At 41.9% G+C, this 23,369-nt stretch overlaps 2 protein-coding genes across 7 annotated transcripts; both read left to right on the plus strand.

Moving 5' to 3' along the window:
• Positions 1-1,030: 1,030 nt before the first annotated feature.
• On the plus strand, positions 1,031-9,414 carry hdr (hematopoietic death receptor). Of its 2 annotated transcripts, none has more exons than XM_070904217.1 (10): positions 1,031-1,155; positions 3,489-3,642; positions 3,860-3,988; positions 4,095-4,206; positions 4,370-4,461; positions 4,674-4,769; positions 6,705-6,745; positions 6,893-7,147; positions 7,768-7,804; positions 8,076-9,414. In XM_070904217.1, exons 1-10 carry the CDS (start codon positions 1,132-1,134, stop codon positions 8,411-8,413), a joined length of 1,278 nt encoding a protein of 425 aa, XP_070760318.1. In that variant the 5' UTR covers positions 1,031-1,131; the 3' UTR covers positions 8,414-9,414. The 2 variants fall into 2 exon arrangements, with proteins under 2 accessions (XP_070760318.1, XP_070760319.1); XM_070904218.1 differs by having other exon boundaries at positions 6,893-6,982.
• Positions 9,415-17,424: 8,010 nt separating this feature from the next.
• cyb561a3a (cytochrome b561 family, member A3a) lies at positions 17,425-21,850 on the plus strand. Of its 5 annotated transcripts, none has more exons than XM_070903947.1 (7): positions 17,425-17,441; positions 18,052-18,208; positions 18,977-19,181; positions 20,784-20,992; positions 21,114-21,268; positions 21,360-21,528; positions 21,624-21,850. In XM_070903947.1, exons 2-7 carry the CDS (start codon positions 18,071-18,073, stop codon positions 21,648-21,650), a joined length of 903 nt encoding a protein of 300 aa, XP_070760048.1. In that variant the 5' UTR covers positions 17,425-17,441; positions 18,052-18,070; the 3' UTR covers positions 21,651-21,850. The 5 variants fall into 5 exon arrangements, with proteins under 5 accessions (XP_070760048.1, XP_070760046.1, XP_070760044.1 ...); XM_070903945.1 differs by lacking the exon at positions 17,425-17,441 and adding an exon at positions 17,455-17,554; XM_070903943.1 differs by lacking the exon at positions 17,425-17,441 and having other exon boundaries at positions 17,801-18,208.
• The last annotated feature ends 1,519 nt before the right edge of the window (positions 21,851-23,369 follow it).

A 23,369-nucleotide genomic window follows, 5' to 3' on the forward strand; every position in this document is an offset into this window, starting at 1 on the left:
GTATTCTGTATTTCTCCACTGAACTTATGATCTTGTTTTGTACTTTTCTACTGAGCACAATGTACGTCCTTGAAGATAATATGACTGGTTAGAACTGGTTTTCATACCAGGAGATAGCTGAAACTCCTCTATTTTATCAGTTAGATTTACGCCGTACCACCAACATCCACACATGATTTATTTCAGTAAGTCCAACCTCTGTACAGGGCAGGCCCAGCCCGAGAAGATAAATGTGAATCATTTTCGGACATCGGGGCTCCTTCTGACTGAGATCCTGCGAGAGCTCTGTCACTCCGAGCCCAGCGCTGCATTTACTTTACCTGTGACCGAAATAAAGTTTACATCTGTGAACTGAACATTGCTCCAGTTTATTCTTGGGCTTCCAACAAAAGAATCGGGCTAACACCGGCAACTGTCAAACAGATGGAAACACACATTCACATGATGGAATTGATGTAAATAGCACTTTTTCAGTGTTTGCCAAGATTGAAAATCTTTTGCCTGCTGTTCTTTTGTTTTTGCTGGTCGAATATAACTACTTTTCACTAACATTTATTCCAAACACTGAGGATTGCCCAGTGATATTTTAATGTTCAAAATCTTGACTGAAATGATGTTTTGTGGTGCTAGTATATTTTAATGACTGTGTGCACGGAATATTTTGTTCACTGTAATATTTTATATTTCTATATTTTATGATGTAGTAATGCTTTTATATGGTGCAACTACTTTTTGATAATCAATACAGTCAATCTGAAAGCAGCTCTTTTCCTTTTCTTCAGTCTACAGTAGGTTGGTAGAGGCAAAGGGCTTATTGTATGTTTTTGACGTTTTAAATATTATAGGTTATAACAATAAGGATATGTGGGATATTTTGAATGTAGGACTTTTACTTGTTGTATTGGTTTTTCTGTGCACATTGGCCCCATGACTGTGGGACGGATGGTTGCCCTGGGATACTAGGTGTGGCCCCGCCCAGCCGACAGCTCTACGTCACTGTCATTACCTCCAAGTCGTCACACTTGCGTTAAAACTTTTGAGTCAGGAGCACGCGCCACCGGCTGTCAGAGGATTTAAAAGTTTTGGAATGAGTCTACTTAAGTCTGTGGAGTCTGACATCTCCGCTGAAGCATGACCGCGTCCCGGGTTTGTAAGGTAAGTGTCATTCAGAAGGTGGCGTTCTCTGCTCTGGGCGCTGTGACGGAGTCATTAAAGGAGTTCTGTGTCGCTCCCGTGAGGATAGCATTTCCTGAAAGTGGAGAACAATCCATTGACTTGGTAGTTGTGTTGCGTCATCGAGCTTCCATCATCTAGTTAACTCTCGGTCGGTGTGTGTCCAGGCGGCGAGGCGCTCTCAGGGAAGTGGGTCAAAGTAACTTGGCTGAGATTCTCGACAGAGGGAAATTAAACCGGGGTTTTGTAGCCTTGTGGCGACACAAGCCCGTTCGCAGAATGTCTCGTTTATCCGTCAAAGTCCCTCTCACGCCGCCTGGCCGGAGGTGCGAAATTCCTCGTGGAGGCTTCAAAAACCGACTCGTTCATTCAAACTCTTTTTGCCCTCAGAGACGATAGTGAGTTGAGTCTAGTTTGAACAGCTGGGGACCAGTTAACACCAACAAACATGACTTGTTTTCTGTTATGAAATAACCATATACAAATAAAACCCACATTACGCTCAGACTTTAAACCCGGTGCCCTCCTGGCGTGCGGCCCCAATCTCCTCTTAAGAAGGGGTCAATTTGAAGTGCTCTCAGAAATTGGCACAGGTGCAACTCCTAAATTCCGGGGCAAATGATATTTTATGAATTGTTGGTAATCTCTCTTCAATTCGGTGCGGTGGTAATCCGCCCAACAGCGTCACTCAGTTGAAATGCTTGAGAATCACGCAGTCACGTCCCCTCGCGTAAACGACGGTGGAAACTACACTAGAAAGTTTCTTATGGGATCAAACGGAAGTGCCGTTTTGTGTTTTTATATGCGATTTAAAGCGTGGCTCCTAAAGAGTCAGAGGATTTGTTTTGTTGAACTTTCTTACGTATTTCTGCGTCGCTAAACAAGGTTGCATTCAATTGTTTTTAATGGAGTTTATATATTTCTGTTATTCTTATTCAGCGGAATGTAACTTTTTTTTTTTTAAGTTATTGTTAAATATGTGTTAAGGACGCCATTTTAATTTATCAATGAAGGCGTGGGAGGTAAAAATGCCTGTAATGCCTCAAGTATGCCAAACTGTGTGTGTGTGTGTGTTGCTCTATTGATTGCCTTATTTGGTTATTCCTTCAACCTGGCCAGGTGTTGACTGTATTTGGGCACATCCTCACATGAGTTTGTGTGAGTTTTGACATGAGTTTCTTGCATGATCTGCTGTAAGTTTTAAGGAGGCATTTTCACGACATTTAGCTGATTTTCACAACACTACGTGAAAATGGAGTTCAAGCACGTCTGAAGGAAATCCCCTTCTTCACTCACGTCCACCTGCTCAGCTCAGTTTATTAGCTTGTGGCCTGATCAGGAGTGCATTCCATTGGTCAGGCACGGTCTTCTTCATCCTCCTCTTACTCATATATCCATAAAACGAGGAAGCTTTGGGGGGGAAAATGACTCCTATCTTTGTTTGGATTTGGATTATTAGAACTTTGACTGCCAGCACACACACATATATGAATGATTAAAACACATCCAACACATTCAGGATGAATGCCTGCTACATTAATATTTAAAACAATAATGTTTTTAAACATTATTGGAGCCTTTCTCATGTCAGCGGTATAGATCCTCAATAAATAAAACAAATAATGTGGTAATTATTTATTAAGGTATAGCACTTTTTTAAAATAAAATGAACAACCAAAAGAAACGGTGAGAGCTTCATTTTCAGGATTATTTTCATTGTGAGGAATCATGCTGGTTATTTTCTCAATTCAGTGATTAGGCGCTTAATCTACAAGATGTCATCAAATGGTGAAAAATGTCCAAGGTGACTCAAGTATTTAGTATTTTCTTCCAAAGATATTCAGGTTACAAACCACACTTGAGAAGGTGGAACCAGAGAATGGCTTTCATTTTCACTTAAATATGACTTAAACAAGTACTCAATTATCAAAATTAGGGCCGCAATTAACGATTATTTTCATTAGTGGTAAGTCTGCCAATATTTTTCTTGATTAATTGTTTGGTCTAATGTCTATCAAATAGAGAAATGCCCGTTTTAATTTACCAGAGCAGACGTTGGCATATTCAAAGGTCTTGTTTTGTCCAACTCCACTCTCCAAAACTCAAAGATTCTTTCTAAGAAAACAGGCAGAGCTGAAGCCAATGAGTCTTAGGTGTTTTTGTGACATTAGGCATTTTCTACCAATTAATAAATTGTTTAATCATTTCAGCTCTGTAAATCATCAAAACTGCTACTAAAACAAAAAAGGGGAGAAAGCAATAACTAGATAATTTGTCCTTAACATGTTGACTGCAGTCATCTCTTTTTGCCAAAGGTTTTTTTGGTATTGATCGGGCTCCTCAAAACAACGGGGGCGTTTCCTCAGTCTGGCCTTGACCCGGGAGGCAGCAGGACACAGCGGGATGTCGCCTGCAGAGAAGACATGGAGTACCTGAACGGCAACATCTGCTGTCTAAACTGTGAAGCTGGTAAGCCACATGGAGCCACACTTGATTTACTCCACAGAGACTGTAGTTCTGTCACCAGCTCGACTCAGAAATCCATCACCAGAGCTAGGTTAAGCTTGATCGTGATTGGTTATTTAGCTAGAATGTCAGGTGCAGTTGAAGGCTCAATTAAGTAGGTGTATTAAGAGATTTCTTTTGTGTGTGTGTGTGTGTGTGTGTGTGTGTGTGTGTGTCTTAGGTACACGTATGGTATCACCCTGCACCACACCAGAACAAAAGGGGAAGTGTGAGGAATGCAACGATGGGACATACACTGAGCACAGCAATGGACTGAAGCATTGTTTCAAGTGCACACAGTGTCGCTCAGGTAATTCTGCTTGACGGCTTCACTCTACCGATTGGAAAAAACAATATTCAACCCTTTCAAAGTGCTTTGAGCATGAACTCGTAACATTTTGATGTGTGTTTCTCAGATCAGGACATTGTCAGGGGATGTACCCAAACTCAAGATACTGAATGTCAGTGCAAATCGGGAAGATTCTGTGCTCCTGACCAAGCATGTGAAGTGTGCAAGAAGTGTTCAAGGTGAGTCTGTGCAAACCAGACGGACAACACGCCTGATGTTTGGTCCTTTCAAAGTGAATGATGGGAGAACAATCTTTTTTTTTTTTTGAGTCTGTTCCTAAGACAACCTCATTTTTAATTGCTTCATGCTTTCAATTCACCTTCTTGCCTGCTTCCAAACTAGGTGTAAAAAAGATGAAGAGATAGTGAGGAACTGCACCTCCACTACCAACACTGAGTGCAAGAAAATCCAGACCAGCGCTGGCTCTGCCTCAGGTATGTGTCTCAGTGGAAGCTAAAAGTATATCCCACATTTTCTCTTTCAAAAGTTTGATTTTCAGCCCACAAATATGACTTGAACACGGACATTCTTTAGCAAACATGGCTCAGTAGGGAGTCAATTGTTCCTAATCATGACCAGATTGTTATATGTGTTATGGTGCTCATGGTTGTCAATTATGTTTTGTGTTTTTTTTTTTTTAAATCAGGAAATACCTTGGTGATTGTGCCACTTTCACTGTTTGCTGTTTTGCTGGTAATTGTGGCAGTAGGCGTGTACATGTGGAGACGCTGTAGAGCAACAGGTAGGTGGAAATGGAAAAACATACCAAAGTGACGCTGCATCTTTTAAAATGTGCAAAAACTGCGTACTGGCTGGGAAATATTTCAAATCCTTGTCTTCATTCCCGAGTTTTCTAAATGGTGAAATAAGTACGAGGGGAAAGTGCTGTTCAATGTGACTAAACATTTTATGTTTAAAAACCATTTTCATATGTATGTCTTTTTTTTTTTCTTTTTTTTTTAAAGAATTGGCTTTAGTTGAATTTCTGCCCCGCCACGATCGGCATACACTAAATGGAACAATGAAAATTAAGACCTGGCAGTGTGCAGTATGACACATTTTCATTTTGGACAACCAAAATGGAGTTGCTTGTCTTGCTAAAGTCTAAAGCTCCCATTCTTTTTATAGCAGGAAATGAAGTGTCATCTCGGGGCCTGATCTTTTTAAGTCTAGCGATAATCTGGTGTAGAATGCAGAAACTGAAGACACTGATATACCAGGACACCTTTCTGGGTACTGATGCATCATTAATAAATGCTGTTCAGTTGGAACCACAAAGTCAAACAGTTCCCCCGTGTCATAACTTACATAAGTTAATTAAGTGAACAGTTGCTGCGGCTGCAGCTAAAGATTTATTTTCATGATCTATAAATCAGTCAATTATTTTCTCCAACAATCATTAAATCTATAAAATGTCAGAAAATAGTAAAACAATCCCATCACAATTTCATAACTCCCAAGGCAATGGCATCAGATTGCTTGCTTCCCCCAAACAGCAGTAAGAAAAGCAGCAAATATAATTAATAAATGATTAAAATAGCTAGCTATTATTTTTCACATATTAAGGAACATTATAGCAGGACTCGAGCACTTTAAATAGACTTTTTTTTGCTGTCGTGTGTGATGATAAACGCCTCTACTGCGCTTGTTAAAGCTTTGACAGGTCTAAATCTGCTTCAGTGCTTTGTTTGTCCTTACTCCAGTGATGCATGCAGTACACTCAGGTGATACTGTTGTAAATCAGTGGCATGGTTTATGTGGCTCGTGCTTCCACGGACGCTAGCCGAATTTGCTTTTACAATGTCGACGTACTGTTTTCATCCGCTCTTCGCTGCCCAGTGAGGCATGTCGCCAAGCTCTGGCTTCTGATTTGCGTTTGACACCCATGGATTAAGCTACAATATATATGCCACGCTAACAGGGCGAGCGTGGGTTAGGTAAAACACAACAATGGACAAACTGTCAGAGCTTTCCAGGTAGAACATTCCCTTTCAAATGTGTGTCCCTATATGGCCACAGTGTCGACTGTGATTGGCCCAGTGAGACTGTAGTTAATTAGAATCACAGGGCCTATCGCACAGTAACGAGTTTAACAGTGAATGGCTCAGGAATGAAAACTGATGAACGGTGACGTCACAGCCTCGCCTACATGCTGCATGTTTTTGTAGCAGTGAGGCATATGGTCACAGAAAAACCTGCTTAACTGGGACTGCAACTGGCAGGCGTGACGTCGATCGTTTCAGCTGACGATCACACAGCAGCAGGTGCTATAGCAGATGATGTGCTAACACTACGACTGCTGACGATGCTGGAATAAGGCTTGGTAGGATAATAGCAGGTAGGCCCACATAATGATAAACATTTTAAACCACTGGCTGTGAGGGTGTGCTGTTATCATTCAGACCAAACTTTCTTGAAGCTGGACTGCTTTCACTTGTTGGCAAGTAAAGTAAAATGCATGGCAAGCCATGTGAAGTCAATCCAGGTCAGGTTTCAGAGCTGACCTGTGAAATTCCCACAGATTAGTGTGGCCAGAGGTGCTGCTCTTTGTTATTCAGTGTTGATTTACCCCTTAATGTAAATTCAAGTCACACGCAAGTGCAGTCTAATAGCTGCTCGTGGACTTATGGGTAATTTCTTGAAGTTGCATAATCCTCTCCTCACACTCTTTGTTCAGATTCTCAGAGGAATCCGTCTGACGGGCAGAAAGCTGGACAGGTGAGTCACCTATATAGATGACATAAATGAACAAAGATGGCACCCACTGAGCAGTAGACTGAGAAATATTAAGGTGTTTTATATGATTCTTTCTCCAACATAAAGACATAAGGATGTCTGTTTGAACATGTTCTGCATCCTCTCCAGCATTACAGTGACAACTGTCCCACTGAGGATGGAAGTAACGGAGAAACCCGAAGGCGGAGCTGCTCCAATCTGATGCTGCCCCGCCCCCTGGTGAGAGCTAAATCCTCCACTGGTACGGAGGATGAGCGCAAAGTGCTGTGTGAAAGCCTCAACAGCTCAGCCAGTAACTCCCAGCACAGTTTAACTGGCCCGGTCTCTGACCCCACACCTCCCCCCCGAGCCAGTCCCACGCTCCCCAGGCGGCCCAACAGGAGGGTGAGAGCAACAGCTCATTCCCACCCCTGCTTCTTTCCTTATCACCTATCGCGTAATGCTTTGCTGTCTTAACATCAGCTGTCGGGTGACTGGTCTGACTGTGCTCCACCTCCAGTTTCCCCACTTTGGTTCTCTACAGTACACAGACAAAGTGCATGAAAACCGTTCAACACAGCTGCCTCGTTAAAATATCGCAAATGCATTATCATTCTACATGAGAATGCTAAAAGCTACACAACACTGACTTTTATTTCAAAACCATTCTGTGTTCACCTTCTCATATTGTGCCGTATTTGCTGAAGAAATGATGAATACTGCACAACTTATGAGTTTATTCTGAAATTGACTGACACACAATTTATTACATCATCATTGTGGTAAAAGATTTGAACTGTGGCCTGATGCAGGAAATCACAGCGGTTATAGTAAAAAGAAAAAAATATATATTTGCATTTGGCAAACAAATGATTTTCAACTCTACTCACTGGAGCAACTGCAAGGGAGCATGGGTAACTGAATAAGAGATTCATTGCATTTGGCAGGGATTACAATTTATGACTCGTGAAGAATTTCAACAGACTTCGTTGGATATTAATAACTTAATATTTTTGTCATTTCAGGAAGATGAGCAATTCCCCAAGCTTGTTCCTTTGAATGGTAAAGTGTTTTTTTTATTTTCATTCATTTTCACAAACATTGGACTCCTCCTTATGTTAGAGAAGTCAGACGCACATGGATCAGTGTGACTCACCGCCACACTGGTTAAAAACAACAGTGGATATTCAGCCTCACTGATGCCACACTCTGGTTGTTGTGATTCTGTCAGGTGTACTTATGTAAAACATTCACTACACTGAGAACTACATATCTGAGTGAGGCTGCATGCTTGAATAAAGTTCTGTATTTTTTTTCTTTTTTTTTTTTGCAGGTGTAGAGTCTTTGATGAAATGCTTTGAGTATTTTGAAGAAATGGACATCACCTACCACAAGAGATTCTTCCGTTACCTTGGCATTAATGACAATGTGGTCAAAAGCAAAGAGGGCCTTCCCTATCAAGACAGGATCCATGAATTGCTGAATGTTTGGGTGGAGAAAGAGGGCAGAGAAGCCAGCTTAAATGACCTACTGAAAACATTACTTGATTTGAATCAAAGGCAAACAGCAGAGACTATCAAGGAGAATGCTATTGACAGTGGTCAGTACAGAGAATTAATGACAGGTGAATTGTATTCACCTGTCATTAGCACGGCACAAGGCCACCTATAGTGGTCGCTCAAACTCTTACAAAGTGCCTGCTCTGCGGGAGCTGCTCTTGCTTCAGTAAGGGCACGTTACTGTACTGCACAACTGCACAGCCCTGGTGGGGCAAGGCAGGGTCTTGCCTGCTTGACCTTATATATATATATACACACACACACACACACTCCAAAAACTAAAAGGGATTTATTTCCCCTCAGGTCTGCACGGAGTGTTGATAGTGCAGTATTTCATTACAAAGAGTGTTTTACTTACAAGGAAAATGAACCCAAATCTCAAGACAGGTTGATTGTTTCACATAGCGCCTGTGACGTTCATCAGACCTTATTGATTTTTACGTCACGGCAATGTCGAGGGATGAATGGGATAATGAAAAGTATATTAATTTATTATGGTGGAGAGCAGTTATGTTTTGATTTTATTTAAATAGGATGTTCTCTGCCTGACTGTATTGTATACTCATTGACTGACAGTGTTGTCTTGATCGTGGTTCACCCTGCCTGTTGGTTTACTTGCACCTGATCAAAGAGAATACATGTGTTGTTTTTTTGTTTTACCTCCCGTCTGTGTTGTGCTTCTGGTCTATTGTTACGCTTCTGTCATAATCGTGATCACAACAATGACGTCTTGGAGGTTTTACAAAACCATAAAAGGTTCTACTGGGGGCCTCTGATGCGCTGTAGTACTAAGTGCCTTGTCTGCCTTCCTGAGAAGTCAATCACAGTGTTACAGAATGGCTTCTTTTATGTTTTTGCGTTCCTTCTCACTTGCAGGTCTTGTGTTTGTACGCCTATTGTTTATTTGGATAGTTAGTTTCACAGAGCTGTTCAACTGTTGTTGTGTGTTTTTTACAGAATAATTGTAATTTCATAGGCACTGAAATATCCAATTCAAAAACTTGGCTTCTGTGCAAAAGCTGAATTACAAAAGGCCTTAAGAATAAAAACAAAAGTGTTAACTTTGTGTAAAGAAGTAATAATGATGATGACAATAAACACCCCCTCCCCCTTTTTGTTTCTTTACTTCTTTTTTTTACTGACTGAGCTAACTGTTCAATTGGCAATCCATGAAATAGTTGTTGAGACATCTCAGTCAGGACCAAAGTGGTGGACTGGCCGACGTTGCCATGCCCACAGCGTGGATAAAAAGCCAGAGAACTCCTGAATGTTCCGTCTTTAGTACTTCTCAAGGTGAGATTGTTTTGTCATATACAGGACTTGTTATTCATTGCTGTGACTCCCGCTGTCGTAGCACATTAGGCCTTAAGAACACCACTGAGCAATACTCTCGATCACACAGCACATATACAACCTCTGTTCAGCACTGTGCACCTTTTGGCCCTGATAGCAGCTGCTACATGTTGTGACCGTGACTCAGCAGGGGACATGTAGCGTCCTGCTGAGCTCGTAGAGATTAGCACTTCCTGCTACTGGCCAAGGTTGATGGGTGGATGCTCCTTTCTCTGCTGTGGTTAAGTTCATCCCGAAGGTGTTCTCAGGGACAGGTATCAGGGGATTGGCCAGAACAACTGAATGTTTAACTCTACATTGATTACCTCTCATTGGTCCTGTAGCTGGAGTTAAATTACATAAATTCGACATCCACACGTTAATCTGTCTTCATGACCTGCTCAGACGCCCCTTGCCAATCATTTCTGCAGTTTGCTGCCTCATTTTCTCCTTCATTCCTCATTCAGCAGGTTGCGTAGTGTCTTTGTCCCACATTACCATTATGAATGTTGATGGGATAACAGTGTACATTAATTCAGATACTAGCCCTACGGTGTGTTCTCAAAGCCGGAGCATTTGATAGAGGTGTCACAGAAACATTAAGCTAAATGATGCCTCTGCTGTAACAAATCAGCTTTCTGACTCTCATGCATCAAACCTAATGCTCGCTGAGAACATGATCAAACACTCTGTCGCGGCCGTCTAGCGTACCAGCCAAATTACCACTCAGGAAAAGGTGATTTGAAGGTACCGGGAGCTCGGCTGCTCACTGGCCGTATTATACTTTGTTACAGGAAATACAAATGTGTTTGACTTCAAAAATTGAAATCAGTCTGCCCTGTAAAAGGGGCTCTGCCTTTGCCATTCAATGTATTTTTCAAGTAGAAAATATATATACCTATATACATATCATCCAGTATAAATGCTATTGGATGGTAGGAAACCACAATGAAGGATAACACATAGCTGTACTGTTTCTGTTCACACTGAAATCAAAACAGGAATCCAAACGCAACTCCAACACATAAATTCTGTACACACATGCATCTAAATCTGAGGAATTCCTCCAAGACCACCAAAATGTGATCCATAATATGTCAGTGTGGTGCAGTAAGGATGATGAAAATGAATCATATGAATTTAATTTGAAGGGATCTGTTTGAAAGGCTCACTTGTGATTTTGTAACAAGAAGTCCTAGTAGTTAGCTAGCTGCTCTGTGAGACTATAATATTCATTGTAAACAAAACCAAATAGTTTCAGTCCAAAGCTTGTTTTTGTCCCTCAATTGTCGTGGTGAAGTGAATGTAACAACAACAAGGTCATAAGGATTTCTCGTCTGGGAAACATGAATGTCTGTACAAAATGTTGCTCTAATCCACCCAGTAGGTGTGGAGATAAAATGTTGACCAGCTGGTAGTGGTGGGCGGATCGATCCAAATATCGATACCAACGTTGGTATTGATATTGATCGATACTTTAGTTTCAGTTTCTCTCCTGTATGCACTGCTGCGGTGTCATCAAAGAGGCGACCTGTCTGTCTGTGTCTGTGTAAGTGCCGCTGCTGCCACAGCGCGGAGCAGGCGCACTGTGCTCCTCCTCCCCCCTCTTGTGTTTTGACGTTGTACCGTCACGTGACTCAGCGGCGCCAGGCAAACAAGCGAGCACACACACACACACACACACACACACACAAGCAGCACAGAGTCCAGAAATCCAGAAAAGAAGCGCAATGAAGGGAGAAATTTTATTTAATTTTTGTATTGTACTTTCTGAACACTCTACCTCAAAAAAAGAAAAATTGTTTTAATTTGTTCTCGAGTGATAATTTTGTGCACTTTGTTTATTTAAGAAAAAAATCCAGACATGACAATGTATGGGGGGAAATTGCTTTGTTACTGTTCTATTGTTTCTGAACAAAAACTTTTATTATGATAATAAAGTATTTTCTATTTAGCTATAAACTTTCCCCAAATTCTGTCCTGGGTTTTAACTAATTAATAATCCAAAGGAAAAATCACAAAAACACTTAAATGGTCATGAAAATTCATTCAGATTTAGCAATTTGATGATGTATCAACCTTAATTATTAAAAAGTATCGGTATCGGCGATACTGGCCCTGTATTTACTTGGTATCGTATCGATACCGAATCTTGCAGTATCGCACACCACTACCTGCTGGTGGTCCTAGATGAAAAGTCTCAGATTAAAAAAGTAATTAGGATTCATCATCTGGAGAGTTGTGCACAGAATCTGATGGCAATCCATCCAATAGTTGTTGAGATATTTCATTCTGGCCCAGTATGGCAGACCACACCCGACTGACACAGCCAGCATGGCAAAACCAACTTAAATCGCTGCATTTTATGAAACAGTGTTGAGGTTTTGAAATCCCTCCACTTCAATCAGGTCGTGGCCACTACTGCTTGTTCCAACACAGTAGCTATAAATGTTCATTTCAAAGACTTCAGTTGATGACGCTAAAATGCTTTGATGCTTTTGAACCTCAGCTCGGAGGATTTTTTTTTTGTCTGATTACTGAAAACGATATGATGATGGTGTTCAGCACCTGGGCTTTAATCAGAAACCAATTCACTGTCTAAAAACTGCTTGTCAGATTTCAACCATGGATATGAAGACACTGTCAATGACAGAGCGGTCTGTCATGTGGCCTTTTAATGGCAGGCTCTTCTGAGTATGGCACTGTACAGTATTCTGGCCAAAAGCAACTGAATAAAAATGAATGCCATTTCGATGTCTATATCAGCTTCCCTCATTGGTAAGTCCGCTCCACAACCAAACCCCATTTTGAACGGTGACCTCTGCTAGAGACCACGCACTGTTTTTTCTGTGATATACAAAGAGCACAGCAAATGGAAATAAGATGTGCATGTTGGCTGCAGAGCTCAGGTGCAAACATGAGGGGGATGAAGCCCCTGCTGGCCTGGCATGTCACAAAAAAAGAAATAAACTGATCCTGCAATTCCCAGGAAAATAAAGTAGAGACTGCGACTGCAAGACGTAGACGCCCAGCAAGCAATCAAGACTGTTGTTCTGTTGCATGTTCACACATATAATTCTAAAGGAACTGGATCATGTCACTGCTATAAAAGGGTTGAGTTGTCATCTCAGGTACCTCATATTTAGCCTTGTAGATAGTTTGCTTTTATGTGCCCATGTTTTGAGATATGTCTGAGATTTCTATAATGATAATGATAATAATAACAATATAATGGAAGTGAATGGAATTTGGTTTGTGGTGAATGCAGCCTGTAAAATGTGCAATTTAAAAGGTGAAAATCCGGGCCAATGGTTACAAGGAATGAATGTATGATCAGAACCTTTCCCTGGGCCCCAGTTATGTATTGCAAAGCGACATGGCCGAGTGATGGATGTGACATGCTTAGTGAAAGTTAGTTGGTCATCCATCACGATGCCCAGATTTTGAGAGTGAGGCGAAGCTGAGCTGAATACTAATGTGCGGAACAGAAGGACTGGCTGGGATCACCAGGAGTTCAGTCTGAGTTCAAGGTGGCGTCCCGTCACCCATTTCGTGATATTGCTGTTATCACGTGACTTAAATGTGGTCATGTGATAACAGCGCCTGAGCCCGTTCCATTCGCTGATGAGGACTGAGGTGTGGTTGAAAGCTCAGAAAAAGCTAGTGTGAGGATCTCGCGTTGAGATTATTTAGTCTCATGCTGTCAACAGTTTTTAATCGGAAAATTGATTCCGTGGAAAGTAGTCCCAACAAACTGGTTATCCAAGCTTTGAGCAACTAAATCTATTGACCTCCATTGTATTTGAGTTGAGGCAGAAATCTGTCTTTGTAATACGAGTGAGCCAACCCTTTAATAGTTTGCATTCTACCTTACTTACCTTACTTATCTTCAGTCTTGCTGCTCTCATCATTTTCAGTCGCAACAGGCAGTTGCGCTAAGCTCTAAAACTCCACTGTACAAGACCTGCCCAGCACCAAACGACAAACAGACAGCGTTAGCGGCTAACTGTTTAACATAGTGGAGCATTTAGCCGCTAAAGAGCCAAATTTTTCCCCCAGGAGTTGGTGGAGAGCAAAACAGATCTAAAAGGGAAGTGAATATTGGGCTTAAGTTTGTTGGGTGGACAGAAACACGACTCCAAATGAATGCTGATTTTGCTTTATATCTGCTTCATGTGCAAATAACCCAATGTTTGCCAACACATTTGCCATCACTTTAGGGGGTGATAATATGTCAATGTTGAGTGGCCAAAAAAAGTATTAATGTAACAACTAACAATTCATGTAGCTTTAAAATCTGATTTCATCAATCCTTCAACAGGACTCTCGCTCCCTGAAACACCCTACACCTTTTGACTCCTTGAGCATCTTTCTTCACTATTTCAGTCATCCGACTGCAGTTTCCTGTGATTATTGGTAAGACCCCAAGAAGCCCAGCTGCCACTCCAGAGAATTCATTCCCATTCTGTGATAACAGCTCCATTGGCTCTCCACAGCTGCCAAGGACTTCATGGAGCTGGAGGCAGGGACCCAAAACCTCTAGTGTGAGTGATCGTGTACCAAAAGGCCTCTGGGATCACATTGACATCCAGTGGCCATATTATTATTGGTTCCCTTAGAAAAAGGACTCTCGGGTTGTTTCTCATTCCCACAACACAATACCTATGATACAGCAGTGTTCAGTTAGAGTCCCTTCAATTTGAAATCACATTCTCACGACCGTTGCACCTACGTTCATGCAAGAATAGCTCATTAGATTAAAAACAGTGAATGATCTTACACAATTCCTCCCACATCCATGTAAGTGCTCTTCCAAAAGGATGCTGGGCATGTGCAATTTTGAGTGAATAGGGCCTGATTTTGATGAAGGCTGATGATGATGATCACTCCATTCAGGCCAAGTAAGAAGGAAATACAAAGGCTTGCCAGTCTTCATACCAAGAGCTCTGTTAATCAGTGATGAGAGGGGAATAAGAAGGCATTCAATCTTACTTTTTTGGACCTTCAGGGATACTCCATAGGACTTAAAGGACAATAGAAGTGAAATTCAGCTCTAAAATATGAAGTTAAAGGAGAGAGTGTATAATATACTACCTCCTTTGCTGGAAACAAGAGGAGATTTTCCCTGTCCCTTGATCTGAATTTATTATACTGATGTACAACTCTGCGGAGAATAGATTGTAAAAGGTAGGAAAGGTCACTGTGACAGAATTCAGGATGACTTTGTCAGAATAAGAGGGGGTAATTTCTGATTCCCGAAGTCAGCCTTCTATTCACTGCCAACAGAGTGGCTCCACGCTGTAGATCAGTATGACATCATCAGATTTGACTCTTCCATTTGCTTCAGGACAGGAATCGCTCATTCCACTTATTCAGCAGCATAATAGCCCAGATGTCAGTTTCAGTAGGATTCCCAGTGGGCGATCGCATTTCCTACACTTCTGTGTGGACGGTGAGCTTTTTGACCGGGGCCGCAAGCAGAATCGGACAGTCTCCCCAAGAAGCGACTCAGACTGGTGACACGGTGTGCTTTCACAGGCAAGCTAACCAATTTGAATATGCAAATCACATAAAGAGATCTTCGCGCCAGTCAACACAGGAACTAAAAACAATCCAAACCAAGTGATGACAGGAAATGAAAGAATCTGCAATCGGTTATTTGCATCCAGCTAATCAATGCGCAGACATTCAAAGACAATCACCTGGTTTCCATTTAACCCTCACCAATGCCGTTCGTATTCTGTCCCTTCTCAGTGGGCTGTGGGCAATGGGCTGGACTATTCCTTGGCCAGGTGTTTTCCCTTGTTGCCTGACAACCTCATGTTGACAACAAGGCTATGGGTTCAAGCTATTGCTCCCTGCAACAAAATGAAGGCTGTGTCTGATATCACCCTATTCACTATGTAGTGCACTTACTTTATTGTCTTCCGTTTCATTTGAGTGTTAGCTGCAACTGTTGTGACTTTTTCTGAGAACGGATGTATGAATGATTCAGCCTGGTCCTGTGTTTGAGGTTGAAACCAAATTGCGGTTAAGGTAAAAAAAAAAAAAAAAAGAGAACCCAGGCACTTGCTTCTCCCACACTCTTTTGCAGCAAAATGTGGTTAGAGCTTGCTTGTATTTGAATGTGTGCCATCATCTTTATTGCGCTTCGGCTAATGCGAGCTCAGGAAAGCTTACACCATCTGCTGCACCTGCGGAGTAAAACAACACAGAGTCCACACACAACGGCACAAACCTGCAGCACAAACCGGGGCGGGGGGGATTATGCGTGGTGTGGGCATTATTTTGTGACTGTGAAGCAGCCAGATAACAGGAACTACCTTGTATGCATGCATACCTGGTGCGTCTGACTGGTGATTAATCACAACAGCATTGGTGCAGAGAAAAAAATGGGAGAAGTGGTCCCATGATATTCTTATTGTGCCTTTCTTATTTTTTATTGTTGTTACTCTTTGTAAATGATTTCTCTTTTAATCTGTGACATTTAGGATTATATTTGTTATAATTGACTGACAGATGAGTCTGCTTTTGCTGCAAAGCCAAATTTCCCATATGGGACAATAAAGGCTGAATTGAACTGAACTGAACTATAAAAAAAAAAACTAAAAAATCACGATGAAATACAATTATTGACGATTAAAATACATTTAGTAAGTAATATTAAAGATAATACAGTCAGTAAATCAAACAGCTGACCCATAATGCTGATTTGCAATATCATATATATACATGTATGTGATGGCCCTTCCTTTTATAGAGGGGCTCTGAGTTCATGTTAAATATTAAGGACTTTATTATACATTTTACTAAATAAATGTGAGCCTAATCAAGTTACCACAAACGGTTTACGAACTAATACATACACAACGGACAAACAGGAGGAGAAACATGGGGGGTCAATGGGGGAACATTATTTTTTTCCCCCTGGGGGCTCCTAAGAGGTTATTATTTAGGTTGCAAATAAACAATGCGGAGGGGAGCAAGAAAGCCTCATCAGCAATTGATAAATGTGATGTGTTTAAGTAATGCACAATTTTTGGAACTTTATGTAAAAACCTTTAGCCATAAATCTACTTTTTCTTCTGTTTTTAGTTTCCCTGTATTATGTTTACTCATAAGGAGTCCACTTTGTGCCGAAAAGACAACTACAAATAGTGCTTTTTAGGAGACACTGAGAGCAGCATCTAAGACCATTCACATGCGTGGAGCAGACTGCTGCACGGAGGAGCAAATAAGACACTGACTAATACCGCCTCCAGGTGGAGCTGAAAGACAACAGATCTCCACGGGTCAGCCACCATGCAGCCATAGCCCCCTTCCTTCAGTGGGGTCCCTTTAACCAGATGAACACACAGCCAACTACCATACAGCCTGCGAGCCAAAGCAGTTCTTTGAGGGATTTCATCAATAATATGTCTACACAACCCCAGGCCTATTTATTGGCTATGCAGTTTACAGCTTTATTGTTGTATTATTTAATTATTTCCCTTGTTTTATTGTTTGTTTTAACATTTCATGTGTGCGCTTCAATTCTATTTTCATTTTCCCTGCTGAGCGACCGTATTTCTCCTGGTTGATCAATAAAGTTTTATTATCTTATTTTGTATATATATATGGAGGCTGGCCGTTCAGAGCTGAAGGAAATAGCTTCAGAGGAACTGGAGGAACTTTGACTTATTCAAGTCAATTGTGGAATTATAGAATCATGATTAGATAGTGTTGATTACACAATGTGGTGCAGGGCGGTGACAGATTAAACAACATTTCCCACAAGGCCTTGCGCTGTCAATAAGGAAGTGGGTTAGGTAAATGTCTCTTCCTGAAATGAATGTTTATTTCACCTGTAAACGCGGCTTTTACCCTCGACATTTTAGTGGCGGTCAGTCGTCTTTACAGGTGTGGAGTGTTTGTAAATGAGGTACACGACTACACGCTTTGTGAACACGTAAAATGTGGAGACTAAGTTGTGCCAGCAGCAGTACGTAACTCGGGACGACGAAAAACATGCAGATTCAGTGTTGCCTTCCTCAGACAGGACACGCACCTGCCGCAACATAAATGGTGACATTAAGTGAATATGTGTGTTACACTCTTTAATTCGGTGTAACGCTGGTTAAAATGGTTTAAACCTAGAAACGTTTTAGAAGTTGAAACTGGTTAGCTAAATGCGTCACAAGTCACATGGATGTCGACCTGAAGATGTACGCTGCGTGTGTGCCCCTTTGCCAGAAAGCAATTGCCTCTTTCCATTGACGTTTTATGACACCAACTTGGCAACTTTATCACGTTTGAAAAGGGGCACAAAGGTTTTGAGCTCTCACTCCAATTTAAGTCGTTGCAAAAATGTTTTGTTGGCTGGATGCTTGTAATGACACCACACCCAAACGGACTGATGTGTCCCACTCCCACTTTCAGCCGTATTTGCAGGCAGCAGATGCAGCAGGCGGGCCCCTCACCTCCCAGCTGTCCCTCCACCTCTGACTGCCTCCCCCTCGGCCACCTCAACACAACCGAATGTGGAAGTGAGACTTCCGCTGCGCCGGAGAAACACGAAGTGAGAGCAAACAACGCTGTGAGTATCAGTCAAAGATTGACCAGGGGAAATCATGAGATCAAGCAATAACTGCTGCGTGATGTGGACTTGAGTTCAGTATTGTAGAGCAGGAAGTGCTGTCAGCGTTACAGCGGCTGTGGACGAGGTAAGGCCAGCTCGTGATAAAGTGTTGACTTTGATGTGATGTAAAGTGAAATAGTGGCAGTGAGAGAAGTGACTGACAAATCATCCAGCCACTTCTACTGCAGTTTAGTTTTCCAAAGTTGTGATTGTTTACAAGGTTGTTTCGGTTAGTTTTCACATGCTTTTTATATTTGTATTGTTTCTCATATTGATTTTATTCAGCTTTAACATTCAGCTGTGGCTTTTAGCTGCTGCTTTTATCCATCGCAACTGACAGAGCACGAGCAAGAAGGTCTTTAATATTGATTTGGTGCATACAGCATGACTCCGTATGCCAAGGTTAAAACCGGGCCAGGTTTAGTAGAAAAGTTTTTTAGACATCTAGGTGCCATGTTTTCAACAGCAATTAAATGACTATATTTCATTGTGTACTTAGTATCTGCTATACACTAAAATATAGCTATTGAATTGTGAACCATTGTGAACTCTTGTGACCCAGAGGTCTAAAGACCTCACACTTTTTAACCAAAGTCCGCCCAGTTTTAATCTAGATATTTAGATGCCCTTTGACCTGCAAATGACCCAACCAGTGCTTACTGGCAGTGACTAATTCATGTCGGGATTGCCCTGTCTGCTCTGATTTGGTCGTTTTTCTTGGTTTAGCCTGCAGATCTCTCCAGGATGAGGTCCATCGTGAGCTTCTACATATGCTACCTGCTGTGCCTGGGCCTGGGCCTGGCCTGCATGGTGTGCGTGTGTTTGTGGAACAGCCGGTGGCGCGGCGGTTTCGCCTGGGACGGCTCGGCCCTGCAGTTCAACTGGCACCCTGTTCTGATGGTAACAGGCCTGGTTGTGCTGTACGGCAACGGTGAGGGCCTTTTTCTAATTTGGATCGTACAGGGGTTTCACTTCTGTTTCCCACTTCTGTTCTTCCTTGTGATAGTCAGAGTGTATTAAGGTAATTACACATGACAGGTTTCGTAGAGACCAGGTGTATAATTTAAGTATCATAGATGTGAGGTAACGTTCACAGGGACTGTTCTGCTTAAAGTGCCACACCTCAGTGATTGCAGTCAGTTATTTTCTGATGTTAAGTCCAATGTGATCAAATTGAAGGAACTGTAATGCATCTCCACCATGGTTATATGATATCGTAATGATGGCTACTATCTGTCCGTCTCTTTTTGGATGCATTCGCGCGAACACAATCATTCCACACATGGTAGGAACTTCTGCAAAATAAAATCACATTTGAAGTCCAATTTGGGAGCACTTTGCTGCCTAAATGTGTACGCATTAGTGTGTCGAAAAGTCAAAGTTGGTAATTAATGCATGGTGGGTGGACACAGGGCAGCCCCTCAGGGCAGGTTTTGATATTTGTCACAAATTGAGACAGCAGTGGTAATAAATGTCAACAGATAAGTGTAAAATGTACTGCAGACATGTCATGATGCTCCACATGTGTGAGTCCATCGTTTTGTTTGTTTGTTTTTTCTCCTGAATTTTATCTCTCTCTATGTATGTATATATATATATATATATATATATATATATATATATAAAGTATATAAACTTAACTAAGGACAAACTTAAACTTAAAATGGGAATCTCATAGACTTAGATGACCATAGTGACCATAAGACACATCATTTTCCACGCACACTATGACATACTGATCCCTTGTATGATATGATTTTTATTGTTTGAAGCAGTGGTTCCCAACCTGGGGGGTCAGGACCCTCCATAGAGGATTCGATCCCATTTTTCATTTCATTAGTTCATTACATTACAGGGTTGCAAGATGAATCAAACAAGCGCGTCTACGCATGAGTCGTAGCGTGAGCAGCAGCTTCAGCGCTCTGTCTGTGTCTACACAAGATGCCTTCAGGCACAGTACTGAGTGTAGGTCACCGATGTTTTGGCAGCGCTCAGAGCCCAACATGCAGTCACAACAGAACAAAATAAGACTTAAAGCGCAAAAAGACACTTCAGGTGCGAGTCGATGCGAGCTGTCATGTGGCCTGTGTGGGCAGCTGGATTGATTAAAATAGAAGCGTATCTGTTCTGTCAGACGTGCATGAGACGGATAACTGAAGAATGCGACTGAAACACCTCCTGTAAGGGTAAGGGGTTGTGAGGGGATTTGTCAAAATAAGGAAATTCTGCTACACTTCATTTACATGGTGAGGTATTGTTTATGTTTAAGTTTTATTTGTCACTCCAATCATAAAACATACAGTTGAAACAAAGCTGAGATGTACAGTCAATATCTCAACTAGTATGAGTCAAGCTCCAAAAGCACCAGATCCTACATTTCCCATAATGCATGCCTCCAGTTTGTAACGCAGACTTTCTGTTAAAAAATGACACCATCAGGGTTATGCCACACAAGACATTATACAACTACAGTGCACAAAGGAACATGTTGATGCATCAGTTTTAAACACATTTTGCTTCGTTTCTGTTGCAGGAGCCGTGTTGTACCGCGTCCCCCTGACCTGGGGTCAGAATAAACTCCCCTGGAAGCTGCTGCATGCTGCGCTGATGCTCCTCGCCCTGGTCCTGTCGATCGTGGGGCTTTGTGCCGTGTTTGACTTCCACAACGCCAAAAACATCCCCAACCTCTACTCCTTGCACAGCTGGATTGGACTCACAGCGACAGCACTTTTCGCCATACAGGTACAGAATCACTCGATTAGTCAAGTGCAATAAGGTGGCATGGCTCTTTTTTTCCTCATTCTGAGATATGATTGAGCTTTGGTCGTCTGCCTTTGTGTTTACTGTTTATTGGTCCATCCAGTGGGTGGTGGGTGTGGCTGGCTTCCTCCTGCCCTGCTCCCCCACATCACTACGTAGACTCCTGAAACCCGTCCACGTGTGGATGGGAGGCAGCATACTGACGCTCAGCATCGCGTCCTGCATCTCCGGAATCAACGAGAAGCTCTTCTTTGCTCTGTGAGTGCCATCGTTCTGCGACACTTGTTGTTAATATTTTCTCTAAAGATAAACTGATAAAATTAGCCCTCTTAAATGTGTTTCTCCGCAGCAAAGGAAACGACAGTGGAACTCAGCCATATGCTAACCTTCCATCCGAGGCTTTGATAGGAAATTCGTTAGGAGTTTTGATCGTAGCCTTCGGCTTGGTCGTCCTCAAGATTTTGTCCAACCATAACTGGCAGCGACCAGATTCCAGGCCTGGGGATGTGGCTTACACGGTGAGAATATCAGTGCAGTCGATATGCAATATAAGAGATTAGGGGATAATAATCAAGTATTTGTAATAATCGCTCTTATCCACGCTCTTCCACAGCCGTTGCTTCAAGAAGAAAATGAATGAAGGAAATTTCAAACCTGTCCATGCAAAACCAGTTCGACCATCACAGATGACAAGTGGCCTAAAAAAAAGTTCTATTTTGAATGTACAAGCAGCTAAACAGTGTGAGGATTATCTATGTAATGGATGTAAATATTTATTTGAAAATGATATTTAAGATAGCTTTTTCCCCAAAGAATAAAAAAAATATGTGTTTCATCAAAGCTATGACCTTGTCCTCTCTTGCGCTGCATAATCTCTCCCATGATGCACTGTGGCTTTTACATCATGCAGTAAAGCTATAGCTGGGCCTGTGACAATATGCTGTAGGATTTGCTAACTACCGTGTATTTACTGAGGGTGATGCTGTTCCCGTAAGGACACTTTTAGCTAGCACACAACAGCAGGAACAAGTATTATGAGTTGGCTGTAATGCCCTTAAATCATCTAAAACCTTTGAGTTTAATGTGGCAACATTTCCCTGTCTTTATCTTTTCTAAACAGTCGTACTTGCGAAGTTTAACAACTCTTATATCTAGAATCATGCCTGGCCACCGGTTTAGACTCCAGGTCCTGGCCAAGAAATCATCCGGCCCATAACTTCCTCTGTAATCAAAGAGTACATGCATAAAATGTACGCATTGTTGGTTAAACTACTTATTTTGTATTGCCAAGTTGCCAGTTGTTTCTTTTTTTCGATTGGTTGTTTCAGCCTGTCACTCTAGTGTAAAGGTATTTCTGTGGCTGAAGAAAGCCATATTTGACCACAGATGTGTGTTACTAAGCTTAAAAAAGATCTCAATCTGGTTTGGTTTCATATTGAGAGTTTAATGCCTGACTAAGGTCTAGGACCAAACGTTGCTTTTTCTATTAACTTAATGCCCACTGCCGCTTCTTTTGCCATCATGAATTAGTATGGAACTGTAGGAATATGCATTGTTAGTTGTCTGGTTGGAGTTTGCAGTTGCACGGTAATATGAAGTCTTGCACAAATATTTAAATTGAAATGTTCCCATCCCTCTTGATTCTGTATTCTACATGTCGACCATGAACAGCTGCAGAAAAATATTTACCCTTTTCTGTCTTTACAGTGGTTTTCCCGAACTATCCGGTCATAAATGCGCTTTGATTTATAAATCGTCTGAAGTCGACATGAAAGAACCTATCACATTTGGGGCCACCTGCTTGAAGCGAGCCTCATTTAGGTCTTCCCGGGAAACCATGGAAACAGCTTTCATCTTCCCGAAACTGTAATGAAAGCCAACAATCTGGCTGTCTGAGTAAACATCTCTCTTACTCAGTGCTGTGAGCAGAAGAACGGCAAAACAATGATACTGCCGACAACATCCTCTCAAGGCTCCTTGCAATGTCTCCCTCAACTATGGGATGAGCTGGCTCTATGGTCGAAACATAACAGGACTGAACATAGAAGGTGGCCACTGGTGTGATTAGGCCGATTCTCTTCCCAGACACTTCCTGGTCCACCACAACTGACAGCAAACTCTGGACAGCCTGTCCAGTTCAAATCATTGCTGAAGTACTTTGTTTGCCAAAGCCACAAAAGACAGAAGTAGAGAAAAGCCCAGGGGGGAAGTCTGTGTGCACCACATTGCTCAACATGGAACTGTGTGAGTGAAACCACTGAAACACATCAGACGTCTCACTGACACAAACATTAGACAGACTCCATCTTTTTTGAGTTCTAGCAGGACACCACTGAGTGTAGATTCAGAGCTCCTATTC

Source organism: Enoplosus armatus, chromosome 4 (assembly GCF_043641665.1).
Source record: "Enoplosus armatus isolate fEnoArm2 chromosome 4, fEnoArm2.hap1, whole genome shotgun sequence".
Taxonomy (NCBI): domain Eukaryota; kingdom Metazoa; phylum Chordata; class Actinopteri; order Centrarchiformes; family Enoplosidae; genus Enoplosus; species Enoplosus armatus.

What these genes read in the sequence shown, in the direction of transcription:
- hdr (XM_070904217.1), top strand. Translation starts at nt 1,132, where the DNA reads ATGACCGCGTCCCGGGTTTGTAAG. An exon ending in CCGCGTCCCGGGTTTGTAAG is followed by an intron (nt 1,156 to 3,488) that starts GTAAGTGTCATT and finishes TTTTTGCCAAAG; the next exon opens with GTTTTTTTGGTATTGATCGG. An exon ending in CAGCGCTGGCTCTGCCTCAG is followed by an intron (nt 4,462 to 4,673) that starts GTATGTGTCTCA and finishes TTTTTAAATCAG; the next exon opens with GAAATACCTTGGTGATTGTG.
- cyb561a3a (XM_070903943.1), top strand. Translation starts at nt 17,996, where the DNA reads ATGCTTGTAATGACACCACACCCAAACGGACTGATGTGTCCCACTCCC. An exon ending in CAGCACTTTTCGCCATACAG is followed by an intron (nt 20,993 to 21,113) that starts GTACAGAATCAC and finishes TGGTCCATCCAG; the next exon opens with TGGGTGGTGGGTGTGGCTGG. An exon ending in GAGAAGCTCTTCTTTGCTCT is followed by an intron (nt 21,269 to 21,359) that starts GTGAGTGCCATC and finishes GTTTCTCCGCAG; the next exon opens with CAAAGGAAACGACAGTGGAA.